This window comes from Chrysochloris asiatica, unplaced genomic scaffold, assembly GCF_000296735.1.
Source record: "Chrysochloris asiatica unplaced genomic scaffold, ChrAsi1.0 scaffold00409, whole genome shotgun sequence".
Classification (NCBI taxonomy): domain Eukaryota; kingdom Metazoa; phylum Chordata; class Mammalia; order Afrosoricida; family Chrysochloridae; genus Chrysochloris; species Chrysochloris asiatica.
The window spans coordinates 1,364,830-1,377,756 of NW_006408927.1; the positions used below are offsets into that span (position 1 = coordinate 1,364,830).

General features: G+C 53.5%; 1 protein-coding gene and 2 non-coding genes across 3 annotated transcripts; 2 read left to right on the plus strand and 1 right to left on the minus strand.

Moving 5' to 3' along the window:
* Positions 1 to 3,851: 3,851 nt before the first annotated feature.
* On the minus strand, positions 3,852 to 3,924 carry TRNAF-GAA. The gene has a single exon. It is a non-coding gene; the product is annotated as a tRNA-Phe (tRNA).
* Positions 3,925 to 4,032: 108 nt separating this feature from the next.
* TRNAN-GUU lies at positions 4,033 to 4,106 on the plus strand. Its single transcript has one exon. It is a non-coding gene; the product is annotated as a tRNA-Asn (tRNA).
* A 1,957-nt stretch (positions 4,107 to 6,063) lies between these two features.
* Positions 6,064 to 12,626, plus strand: NDUFS7 (NADH dehydrogenase (ubiquinone) Fe-S protein 7, 20kDa (NADH-coenzyme Q reductase)). Its single transcript, XM_006876746.1, has 9 exons — positions 6,064 to 6,140; positions 6,962 to 7,017; positions 7,110 to 7,143; positions 7,944 to 8,015; positions 8,339 to 8,456; positions 10,933 to 11,112; positions 11,191 to 11,237; positions 11,696 to 11,784; positions 12,529 to 12,626. Exons 1-9 carry the CDS (start codon positions 6,064 to 6,066, stop codon positions 12,624 to 12,626), a joined length of 771 nt encoding a protein of 256 aa, XP_006876808.1.
* Positions 12,627 to 12,927: the final 301 nt, after the last annotated feature.

Genomic DNA, 12,927 nt, shown 5'->3' on the forward strand with positions numbered 1-12,927 from the left:
ACAATGCATCTCGGTAGAGTCTTCCTTTTCTCTGACCTTTCACTTCACCAAGCATGATGTCCTCCTCCAGGGACTGGTCCCGCCTGATGATATTTCCGAAGTAGGAAAGAGAAAGTCTGGCCATCCTGGCTTCCAAAGAGCATTCTGGCTGTACTTCTCTCAACACAGATTGGTTGGTTTTTTGGCAGTCCATGCTGCTTTTTAATAGTCTCCTCCAACACCGTAAGTAGCAGTCAAGAGATCAGATGACATATTGCATTGGGCAAATCTGCTGCACAGGAACTTTTTAAAGTATTGAAGAGCAGAGATGTCAGCTTGAGGACTAAGGTGCGCCTGACCCAGGCCATTGTGTTTTCAATAGCCTCATATGGATGTGAAAGCTGGACAGTGAATAAGGAGGATTGTAGAAGAATTGATGCCTTTGAGTTGTGGTGTTGGAGGAGAATACTGAAAGTGCCATGGACTGCCAAAAGAACCAATAGATCTGTTTTGGAAGAAGTGCAGCCAGAGTGCTCCTTGGAGGCCAGGATGGCTAAGCTTCGTCTCTCATACTTTGGACATATTGCCAGGAGGGAACAGTCGCTGGAGAAGGATGTCATGCTGGGTGGGGTGGAGGGTCAGAGAAAAAGAGGAAGACCCCCAACAAGATGGATCAGCCAGGTGGCATCATTGATGGCATCAAGTGTGGCAGCGGTAGTGAGGTTGGCCCAGGATCGGACATTGTTTCGTTCTGCTGTGCATGGGGTCGCTATGAGTCGGTTCCGACTCGATGGCACCTGACAACAACAACAACAACAACACCGTAACTCAACTACATCAATTCTTACACCGTCTTCCTTATTCATTGTCCAACTTTCACATGCATATTAGTGAAAATACCATGGCTTGGGTCAGGTGTACCTTAGTCCTGACATCTTACTTTTGAATACTTAAAAGGGGTCTTGTGCAGCAGATTTACCCAATCATCTTTCTCCCTTGGCGTGGCTAGTGGGACTGAACTGCTTACCTTGTGGTTGTTTGTTAATGCCACTGAGCAACTCAGTATAGGTTTTCCTAGGACTGGCTGGTGACTTCAAATCAACCTTGCAGTCCTTTGTTTACCCTACAGCACCACATCAGGTTAGCTGTCCAATACCTAACCCACCACACCATCCAATACCTAACCCACCACACCACTAGAATGCCTCCCATAGTTCCTCTGTTGTTAAGTGCTGGTGATTCAGTTCCAACTCATAGTGACCCTGTATAGTGTTTCCAAGGAGCAGCAGGTGGGTTTGAACTGCCTACCTTGTGATTTGTAGTCCAATGCTTATGCTACAGGGCCCCGCCAAGAGTCCCCTGTTGTTGTTAAGTGTTGTCAAGTCGATTCTGACCCATAGTGACCCTGTATAGGGTTTCCAAGGAGCAGCTGGTGAGCTTGAACCGCCGACCTCGTAGTTCAAATGGCTTTGCAGTCTGACACATTAGCCCACAGCGCTACACCAGGACTCCGGGAGTCCCCTAGGGGTCCTCAAACCCATCCAGAAAATGAGCTCATGCTTGCAAATCTATATCCTTGGCAGTCCCAGGCCCATCTCCTGGCCCTAGCACTAGAGAAAGGCTGAAAGAGCATCAGAACCCTTTCACTGACTACCCGTTTCCTGCCAGCAAAGATCCAGTACGGCTTCCGTCACACCAAGGACACAATAAAAAAACAAGGCTCCCAACGCCACCAGGAGAAAAAGCCATTTGACAAACCCAAAGTGAGGGGTATTCTACAGAGCATCCAGCGTTCCACAAAACCATTCAAGCAGCAGCCACAGTTTGGCTGGATGTGAACCCCTGGGATAGCAACCGGACACTCCTAAAGGGTTCTGCATAATCTGAACAGCAAGATTTAATGACAATGTAGCCATATCCATTAGTTCCTTGTGAAACATGGAGTACAAGAATATTAGACGTTTCCAGTGGGGGAAGTGAGCTCAGGTAATACGGCAATTCTGTATTGTTTTTGCAAATCAACAACTATTGTAAAGTAAAAGGTTAATTTAAAACAACAAACAGCTCCACAGAGTCACCAGTTGTTGGACACAAGAGGAGAGAGGGAAGAGAGATACAACACTTTGGGCTGCCAACTGAAAGGTCAGAGGTTGGAGTCCACCCAGAGGCAGTCTGAAGGTGAAGAACCAGCCACTGAAGTCTACTCTGACATACAGGGTCTCCACGAACTCACCTGTCAACTGTTTTTCAAAGGGAAAGGGCCTTTGTGACTTTGCCCCAAATGTGAAATTCCTGTCAAACATGCCCCTTCTAATGTCTTCCTATTGCTCTCGTCTTTTATCCTGACCGGGTGCCTTCAGCAGCATGCTGGGCCTGGGTGACGCTTTCCATTGCCCTCCCAGCTCTACACGCCTCATGTTTCTCTATCCCAAGAGGCCAGGGCTGGCTCTGCTCATCATTGGGTCCCCAGCCCATGGGAGGAATTTAGTAAACACCCATTGTGTTCCTTGTGAGGAGACCAGGCTTGCTTCTCACCTGTTTTTTTACCTGTCTGAACCCGTTTCCTCTTCTGTACAGCAGAAAGAATGAATAACCAGTAGGATTGTCAAAATGAAATGATACTATTTCAGACATATTGTCAGGAGAGACCCGTCACTGGAGAAGGATATCATGTTTGGTAAGGTGGTCAGAGAAAAGGAGGAAGACTCCCAGCGAGATGGAGTGGTAAAGTGGCAATATAAAAAAAGTGTGGCAACGATTATGAGGTTGGCCCAGGACCAGGCAGCGTTTCGTTCTGTTGTACACAAGGTCGCTATGAGTCAGTACCCACAACAACAGAAGATAGACATGTTAATATGGATGATGAGGCAGGCAATGTACAAGAGGGAGGTTGGCAGAGGAAGGATGAGGGCAGTGGAAGAAAAGAGCAATGCAAGGGTTAAAGTGAACAGAGGTAAATACTGATGGTACATGGAAGGGATCGCAATCATTGTAATGAAGGAAAACATGATTTTTTTAAAATGTAAAACTGATTATGTTCTCTGTAAACCATCACTCAATTCACAATAAAAGGTTTGTTCAAAAAAAAAAGATACACCCAAGAAAAGTAGTTTGCAAACTCTGCTAAGTTTTCATGTTCCATGATCTCTTTAATAATCAGTACTGGTTCTAAGAACGCTACCAATTTCAGAATGTTGAAATCTGGATAGAGAAAGGAAGAAGTTTGTGCTGAAATCAACGTTGGAGGTAGAAAACAGAGGGCTTTGCATTGCTTTTCTTCTGTCTGAGCCTCGACTCCTCAACTGCAAAATGGAACAATACAATCACAAAAGCACAAATACTGTGAAAAAGCAGTTGTACAGAAACCAAAGATTATTAAAGATGACAGGGCAAAAGGGAGAGAAGGAAAAAAATTGGGAAACTTTGAGTTTATGTTAATGGTGGTGGAATATTTTGTGATTGGGTAGCAATAATGGGGACACAGCATGAACGAACACTGTGAACGGTCCCACTGAATTGTGAATGTGGAAACTGTGTTGGGCAATATTTTGGGGAGTATATTCTAGCCCACCGAGACGGACTGGCACAGTGGCAGCAAAATGGGTTCAAGTATAAAGATTATGAGGTAGACCGAGCAGTGTTGCTATGAGTCGGTACTGACTCGACCACAAAAACATTAACCACAATGAAAAAAAATGTTTTATTATTGTTAACTGCATCTATATATAAATTCTTTTTAAAAAAAAAGAGATGGCCATCAAAGAAAGAGGGGAAAAAAGGATACCAGTCGGGGAAGGCAAAGGAGTGAAAGCCAGAACAGCCAACAACAACAAAAAAATAGCGACATTACTCGCTGGAAGCGCCCAATGCACTGCCGAAACCCGGGATCGAACCAGGGACCTTTAGATCTTCAGTCTAACGCTCTCCCAACTGAGCTATTTCGGCAGGGCGGCAGAACCTCGCTTTCACTCGGACTCCGCCCCTCCTTGCGTCGTCGGCGTCGTCAGGCTGTAGTGTACTCGTAGGGCACGCTGGGCGGCCTGTTACAGCGCAGTCTCTGTGGCGCAATCGGTTAGCGCGTTCGGCTGTTAACCGAAAGGTTGGTGGTTCGAGCCCACCCAGGGACGCGCGTTAAGTTTTGCTTTTCTTTTACCCTTTAAAGTTCCGTACAGGAGCCCAACGGCTCCATACGATAAGCACTAAACAGCGAACGATAAGGTCTGAGGTTTAATCCGCCAGCCGCTCCGCGAGAGAACGGTGAGATTTTCTTCTCCTACGAAGACTTTTAAAGCCTCGGCAACCCTATAAAGGGTCGCTATGAGTCGGAACCGACACGATGGACTTCACAAGTGTATAATAATAAAGAGGATGGGTCCCTCGTTTTTGCAAGGACGCCGGCTCCAAATGCATCCCACGGTCTCCGCCCGCCCCCATCGTCTGAGGTTGAGGAGCGCACTGTGTTGGTGGGCAGAAAGCACATGGGAACGTCCGGCCCCAGTTTCTGTTTCCACTCTCTCGCCGAGCCTCTTTGGCTGCCGCACGGGAACCCGGAGCTCTAAGGAGTTCGCACTTCAGAGGTTGTCTGAAGGCCGAGGCCAAGATGGCGTCGTTGTCTGGTGAGCGCGGCGCCAGCAGCGGGTCGGAGGCTGGGGGTTGGGCGGGTGTCTAAGGCTGGGGGTCGCGGTTCGAGAAGTGGAGCCGGGACCCCTGTCAGTTCCGGGCATCCACTCTCCGGGTCGGTCATCGGGCTCAATGCGTCCTGCGGGAAATGAGCACCGTTATTGCGCCTTGGTTACAGTCGAGAAAAATTGAGGCTCAGCGGGGCGCGACGCAGGCCCCTAGGTTCGGGAAGGCTCTCGGGGTGGGGGGTGGGGGGCTGCAGGGACCTCCGCCTACGTCCCCGAGGCCCCAAAGTGCTGTCCTTGAAGCGCCCGGGAGAGCGCACCCATTTGTCAGGTGGGAACACTGAGACCAGAGAGGGGCCTAGCAGCACCCGGGTCTCCTCATCCTCCCCGCCAGCCACGGGAAGGTCTCGCAGGGTGCAATCTGCAGAGCCCTCCCCACATGAAGGGGGTCAACGGCAGGCCTACAGCCCGTTGGGAAGAGACTGTTACTCCATGTGTCTGTCTCAGTCCAAATGCCGCTTAATTCACGTCGGGGCCAGAGACTCTCCCCAGGGGTGATGTGCGGTGTCCGCTGACCCTGGACTTCACACTGGCCGAGTTCATTGCTTGCACCCAGAGTGGAATGAAAGGCTGGTTTTCAATCAGATTTGACAACAAGGAAGTTTGTTGGTTTTGTTTTTTTTTCCCTTTGCCACACAAGCTCTCAGGCTCCCTGACCTCTCCGGGGACCACTGGTGGGTGTTATGATTTGCCATCGAATTGATTGCTGATTCCTGACAACCCCATGTGCAGAGTAGAGCTGCTCAATAGGATTTTTAGGGCTGTGACCGGTCAGAAGAAGGTTGCCAGACCTTTCTTCCGAGGTGCTCCTGAGTGGTTTTGAACCACCAACCTTTTGGTTAGCAGTCCAGAGCGTCAACATTTGCCCCGTCATTTCATCCCAGGTTAAGAACGTTAACACAGAGGAGTAAAAACCTCTCAGAGTGCCGGGAGCTAACTCTTCCGGTAGGGAAATTGGCTTGGAGAGGGACAGGTCACACAGGATTCCGATGCTGGGCCGTTGGCAGCGTTTCTCAAGGCGGCCTCCGTGCCCAGCAGGAAGGTGGTACAAGCTGTGTTCTTTGGAGACTTGTGGGCTGGCTAGGGCAACAGGACAAGGTCCAGGTCGGATGTGGTGGGCCATTCCGTGTTTCTGTGTGGACTAAGGCAGCTGGGGCAGCCGACTCGAGCGCTGACCTTCAGGGCTGCCCATGGTCTCTCCCATGGTCTGTCCACCTCCCACCATGTCGCATCCTGGCCTTTCTGGTCATGCCTGGTTCACCTGGATCACTCATACCCCAGGGCTTTCCTGTGGGCCCACTCCTCCCTGCAGCCCTGGCTCCTTGTTTCAGAGCTCCCTCCAGGAAGGTTCTCCATTGAAGCTTCCTTCGGGCTCGATCCTCTCTCCTGTCAGGGTAACATGGGCAGCATGTCTGTGGCCGGCCAGGCCGTGCCTGCAACCTATCATCTCCCAGTTCAGAGCCTGGTGCACTGCTGGTGGTTTCTATGGGTGTGTTTACTCAGCATGTGCCAGACTGAAACCTGACCCAGGATAAGCTGTTGGCCATTTGCAAATGGCGCGGGGCATCCTGGCAGCAGGAACTACATGTAAGAAGGCTCTGAGGCCCGAGGGACAGCCACTGACTGAGTGATGAATGAAGATGGAGGCACAGAGAGGCAGGCTGGTGTGCAGAGGGCTTTAAGCAGAAGGACACACTAGCTCGTAACTTTCTGTTGTTGTTGTTCATATCTTAAAAGACCCCTTGCCAGGAATTGGAGCCATCTGCAAGGTTAGAATGAGCACAGTTGGACACCAATTGCAAACTCTTGGGTTCCTGAAAGTTCCCTCAAGCTCGAGAAGTGTCTAAAGGCTGATGAAACTCCCTGAAAGCTGCTCTGAGTGACGGTGTCTTTTAGGGGACAGACACAGGTTATCAGAGCCTCGCAATCGGGTCGTGTCCCCCTGCTGGTCCTGGTACTGGTGTGTGACAATGTGCACAGAATCCTGCCAGCAGGGGAGGCCTACACCTCAGCCCCCAGATTTCTTAGTGGGCTCTATCACATAGGACGCTTGATTGATGAATTGCGACCCAAAGCCCTGGTCCTGTGTTGCCCTGCTAGATGGTTGAGGGGACCTGAGACAGCAAAGGACAGGCCCTCCCACCACCCTGCAGTTGGAAGACCCCAGGCCCAACCTCCCTGGACAAGGTGACACTGCTATGCACCCCTTTTTCACCAAGTGGCTGTGACGTAGGGCCAGCGCCTGAGCATGGGACAGGAAGAGGCAGGAGGTGTTTCGTGTTGTCCCTCCACTCCAGGAAAGGCCTGGCGATCCGCTTGCAGGCAGAGCCTCTGGAGCCGTTCTACCTGCAGCGTGTGTAGCAGTCACTGCGGGTCACAGTGGGCTTGTGGGTGGGCCTGTGCGCACGCCACTCACTGCCCCCCATCCCCGGCTTCTCTCCCCAGCTGGCCTGCTCCGTCTTCAGATCCTCGGACTTCGGTGAGTACCCAGCCGCTGACTCGGGTAGGGATGGATTTACAGAACCTCAGAGCTGGGTGGGATTCATCGGGGGCACATTTACAGGGGCACGTGCTGGGGTGACCTTATATGGGCCTCCTTGGACTGTGGCAGGACAGGAAGGGAGGTAGGGGCACAGCCAACAGAGCGTGGAGGGACAGATGTGTCCCTAACAGGGCGTCTGGCGCTCTGAGGAAGGAATGGATTTGGGCAGCTGTATCATGTTGTTTTGGTGAGGCCGAGGCTATCTGCTCCATCCTGGAGGCTCCCTGTGAGTCGGAATCCACCTGAGCACAGTGGGCTTTGTATTCTCACTGTAAAGTACAAAGAAAAGCGGGGAAAAAGCCCAAAAATGAAAACGAAGTGTTGTCTAGAGCTGCGGTTGGTGGGAGGGAGTTGGGCTGCAGCGCCGGGTGGGATCCATTTCAGCCTCTATCGTGACCAGACTGGAGCTCCAAGCCCCACTTCTTGTGTGAACAACATGGTTGGAATACCTGAGTCATTTGCAGTGTGGAGGCCTGCCAGGAGTCCGCCTGACGTGGCCACGTTATAACCTTGCATAGCACTTAGTGTGAGTCCTCACTGCGTTTTTGCGCCCTGGCCTGACCATCTCTGGGTATGTTCTGGAAGAAATAGGGTTCCAGTGGGTGCTGGCATCAGCGGATGTGGGCTGGCCAGTGGTGTGAGTACTAGACGTGTAGGTGGGAGCTTCTCAGATTACGTGAGACTGTGGACTTGGCCCAGCTCCATGAAGGTCCACTGACACATGGTTCTATTCCCAGCACATCCGGTGTGGGCACAGCTCTGCAGGCAAGAGATGTCCACCAGAGTGTGGCCACTGACCATCCAAGCAGGTGAGGCTGCACACTTGGCCCTGTGGTCCCTGCCCTCAGCCCACCCTGTGGCCAGAGTGGGCTTGCTAACAAACATGAGCACCAAGCCCCATCTCCAGACGAGGAGACTGAGTTCCCAAGAGGACATGGTCGGCTTGGGCCCAGCGAGCTGACCGAGTTACAGTCCAGTCCTCTTTTGTCCCTGACCCTGACTGTGTCCCTTGGACACTGCCACCCCAGTGTCCTGCTCTGAGGAACTGCTTCGGGTCACATCCCAAGGGTGGGATGGTAGGATGGAGCACTGCTTCCCGCCTGCCTCCCTGACCAGTATCATCTGTTCCCAGTGCCCAGCCTGCTGTGCCCAAGGCTGGAGCCGTGGTCCCCAAGGCCACAGCGTTTCCCAGTAGCCGAGGCGAGTATGTGGTGGCCAAGCTAGATGACCTTGTGAACTGGGCCCGCCGGGTAAGTCCCCAGCCGCCACCACCATGGGACCTTGCCTGTCCCTCAGCCCAGTCGTGTTCACTCCGTCCCCACAGAGCTGTGTCCTGGCAGACTGTGAATACACCTGCGCTCCCTCCCAGCACTGCATTTCGCAGGCTGCCGTGGGCACTCTGTTCTCCGCTCTCTGACTGACGCTAACCCTTCAGTCCCTGGTTGACAGGACACCCTCCTGCCTGCTGTCCAGTCCTCTGTGTATTCGCTTGTAATGTAAGAGTACCCTGTGGGTAAAAGATTACAGAGCAAATTGGTTTTCCATTGCATCATTTCTACACGTTTGGATTTGGGGCTCACAGAGTGTAACAGCACCCTTCCCACTTCGTCCCTGTGTTTCCTGTTCCTTTCCTGTCCCTTCCTACCTTCTGAGCTTTCTCCCTGGGCCGGTGCTGCCCTTGGATCTCGTAGGGTTGATGGTTCTTAGGGACGTGCCCCTCCCAGGTGGTTCTGGTCACGCTATGGGGCTGGCGATCATTTGGGTGAAAGTCGAGTCCTGGGGATGAGTTCGGGTCCAGGCTGAAAGTGTGTCTAAGGCCCATTGTCTGCGGGGCTGGGAGGGATCTATATTAATTATTACGATAGTGTGTGCTGAGAAGTGGGAATGCGGACAGACACCTCTCCCTGCTCTCTAGGTTAGCTTTGGAGCGTCCATGCTGCCCCTCACCTTGAAAGTGTGTCGTCCCATGTGTCTCCTAGTCCACATTCGTCCCAGCTCACATTCAGCCTTTCCAGTGCTTGCCCCGGGACAGACAGACCTCCCTCCCTCCCGTGTCTGCCCCAGGACACAAACCTCCCCCACCTCCCCCAGTGACCACGAAGTTTCCACCCTGGGACAGACAGATCCCCCCAGTACCCACCCAGGAACACACATGCCCTCCAGCCCCCTGCTGAGACCAGTGTATGCATGCATCTGCCTTTGCTGTGTTCTCCGGTCCGTCAAGAACACCTTGGTAAGGAGCATCCTACAAGGTCCACTGAAGGTCCTTCATAAAAGTGAAAAACGTGGGTGCTGGCTGTCCTTGGTTGATGGCCCTTCCAGTCCTGCAGCCCAAGTTCTCTCAGCCATAGTCACACGTGAGCTGGGCATTCACAGGAGACGAAGGAGAGTTCACAAGGGAGTGAGCGCCGTGTGGAGAAGTGCTCTGGGAGCTAGAGGGGCTGCAGACCCTGAGTTTGTCAAACCCTCAGAGCCTCCACCTGCACCCTCCGATCCCGGAATGAAATGTGTTGGAGAGAGTGTGTGGGGTGCACTGGGTTAGATGAACTCACTGCTGGCAGGTACTCTCTAGTGCTTCAGAGACACGCGGACCACGTGTTTCCACGAGCAGACTCTTCTCCAACATCTGTGCTTGCTGTCTGTGTTGAAGCTGCTCTTCGTGACGCAATGAAGCACATGGCTGCAAACTAAGAGATCAGTGGTTCAAACCCACCCAGTGTCTCTTTAGGAAAAAGATCTGGCAGTCTGCTCCCATGAAGATCCCGGCCTAGAAACCCCTGGGGCAGGTCTAGTGTGTCAGGGCGATCGCTGTGAGTCAGAGTGGACTGTGTGTCTCAGACACGCCTCAGGAATGTAACGGCTGGTGGTTATGTGCCCTGGAGTCGGTTCCGGCTCATAGTGACCCTGCACAGGGTTTCCGAGGCTATAAATCTATGGGAGCAGAAAGCCTCAGTTTTTTTCCGTGCAACAGCTGGGAGTATCGAACTGCTGACCTTACGGTTCACAGCCCGATTCCTAACCACTATGCTAGCAGAGCTCCTTTACAGGCTTCTTCCCACATGGGATCGTCTCCACAGGTAGAAGGGGTTAGGGTTCTGGCATAGTTTACAGGGGACAGTACTCCTGTCCTGTTCTTCCTGACATTTTCCTCCCAGGACAGGGAAGTGGGCTAGTGTTCTTTTGTCTTGGCAGTGCTGGGTCAGGACTCGTAAACATGAGCAGGTGGTGTATGTCCAGGCCCAGGGACTGTTCGATTCATGGGTTTTCAAGAGGGAGCAGAGATCTAGCTTTACCCGTATGAAAGGTTCTCATGACTGGAGATGGTGGGCCACTAATGACAGACGGAACCGTCTGCACTTGAACCTGATGCACCTCTCCCCTGACTTCCCATCCTGCCATGACCAACCATTCCCCATACCCTCCTTAGCTCTCTGTGACCCATGACCTTCACCCTTACATGACTCCTCCCCTCCCCATGACCTTCGACCTGGCATGACCCATTTCCTCTCTCCAGTTTCCTGTGACCAATGACCTTCAGCCTGGCATGACCCCTTACCGCCCCTCAGAGCACCCTGTGAGCCATGACCTTCAGCCTGGCATGACCTCCACTCCCCCCAGAGCTCCCTATGACCCATGACCTTTGAACTGACATGACCCTTCCCCTCCCCCCAGAGCTCCCTGTGGCCCATGACCTTTGGCCTGGCATGACCCCTCCACTCCCCCCAGAGCTCCCTGTGGCCCATGACCTTTGGCCTGGCCTGCTGCGCTGTGGAGATGATGCACATGGCAGCGCCCCGGTACGACATGGATCGCTTTGGTGTGGTCTTCCGAGCCAGCCCGCGCCAGTCAGATGTGATGATTGTGGCCGGCACACTTACCAACAAGATGGCCCCTGCACTACGAAAGGTAGTTGTGCATCCCTGAGCCACCACGGAGCTCCAAGGACCCACCTGGCACTGAGCCCTCCGTTCCCCTTTCTTCCAGGTGTATGACCAGATGCCTGAGCCCCGTTATGTGGTGTCGATGGGGAGGTGAGTGTGGGGCCCCTCATGTGCTGGCTGCGTTGTTTCCTTCCATGCTTTTCTCTGTGTTGTCTGCTGATCGTGCAGCCCAGAACAGGGCATACCTGTGACAAGAGACAGCTCAGGTGTCCCATCCCCAGGACAGAGCCAGGCTGAGTGTCCCCACATCTCCTCCAGGAACACGGCCCTGGCGTCATTCTGGGACCCACTTCATCTTTTATTTGTAGTATTTTGTTGTTGAGACTACACAGCAAATCACATCCCAGTGATGTTGGAGACTCCCCTCCCCTCCTTCTCTTACAGACTCCCAGCCCCCGGGAGTCCTAGCTGTTGTCAGCTTGACCCCATGTTGGTAGAGTTTGAAGAGCTCGTTGCGCCAGGTGGACGTTATGTTTGGGAGGGCGGACTGTTGTTTGGGATGGTGGCCCCTAGGTGGAGCTGCCCTCAGCTACCTCTCTCACCCCCAGCTGCGCCAACGGTGGGGGCTACTACCATTACTCGTACTCTGTGGTGAGAGGCTGTGACCGCATCGTGCCCGTGGACATCTATGTCCCAGGTAGGCCTCTGCCGGAGCTCTGCCCCCACGCCACCCCACAAGCCGCCAGGGTCCAGGTCATCCGGCCCCCCCCCCCCCCCCCGCCAGTGTCCAGGTCATCCGGCCCCACACCCCACCCCACAACCCGCCAGGGTCCAGGTCATCTGGCCCCATGTACAGGGCGCACATTTCCTGAGGAGTAAGCGTCCCAGGTTAGCCCGCTTCCTCCCCACTACAGCAGCCCCGCCTCACCATCTGCGTAAACCCAGGGAAGGGGATGAAAACAAAGTAAGAGGTTCCCGTCAGGCACAGTGCTTGTCCCAAAGTCCTGGGCTCCAGAAGGAACCCCTAGGGTAGGAAAGTGCACAGTCTCAGTCAGATGAATGGGAGTGTTAAGCAAACAAGGAACAAGTTTCGAGCATCAGTGTATCCCATGTCATAGTTGGCATATACTTTAACTCAAAAGAAGAAAAAAATACAAGGGGACTGCAGAAAGTTAGTGGGAGAGTGGAATTCAAAGATGGTGGGATTTTCCATACTTGTTGAAGCCCCCTCATATAGGTTATTTTTCTGAAATTCACACATAAGTGGAGGCCCGTGTGGTGACCCTCACTCAGGCCCTACTCCCCATTTCTGTGTGTCCCTGTGCCCCGTCCTCCGGGGCTTCTCCTGCCCCTGGACCTCTGGCCCTCTGACTCCACACCTGGGCCTGGGACCCCCGGGTGGCTGGGGTGCAGGTGGGAGACTGAGGCGTGGTCCCCGCAGGCTGTCCGCCCACGGCCGAGGCACTGCTCTACGGCATTCTGCAGCTGCAGAGGAAGATCAAGCGGGAAAAGAGACTCAAAATCTGGTACCGCAGGTAGCGTGGTACCATGCCCACACCGATCAGCCACGTGTCCTTCTGACATTGTTAATAAACCCAACCCACCTCCTTCCTGCCCGTCCGCCAGTGTGGTGCGTGTGGAGGGGCAGCACAGCAGATGGCCCCATGGAGGGTTGGGGGAGGACTCGGGAGGGTGGTTCCTGGACCCTGGGCAGGGTCTGTCCTCAGCTGCTTCATGAATCCCCTGTGTCCGGGAGGTGAAGGACAGCCTGCCCCACTGTGTGGAAGGAGTGGACTTGAGCGTCCTGTACTCATGTGCACCCCGCCTTGGGGCGGGCATA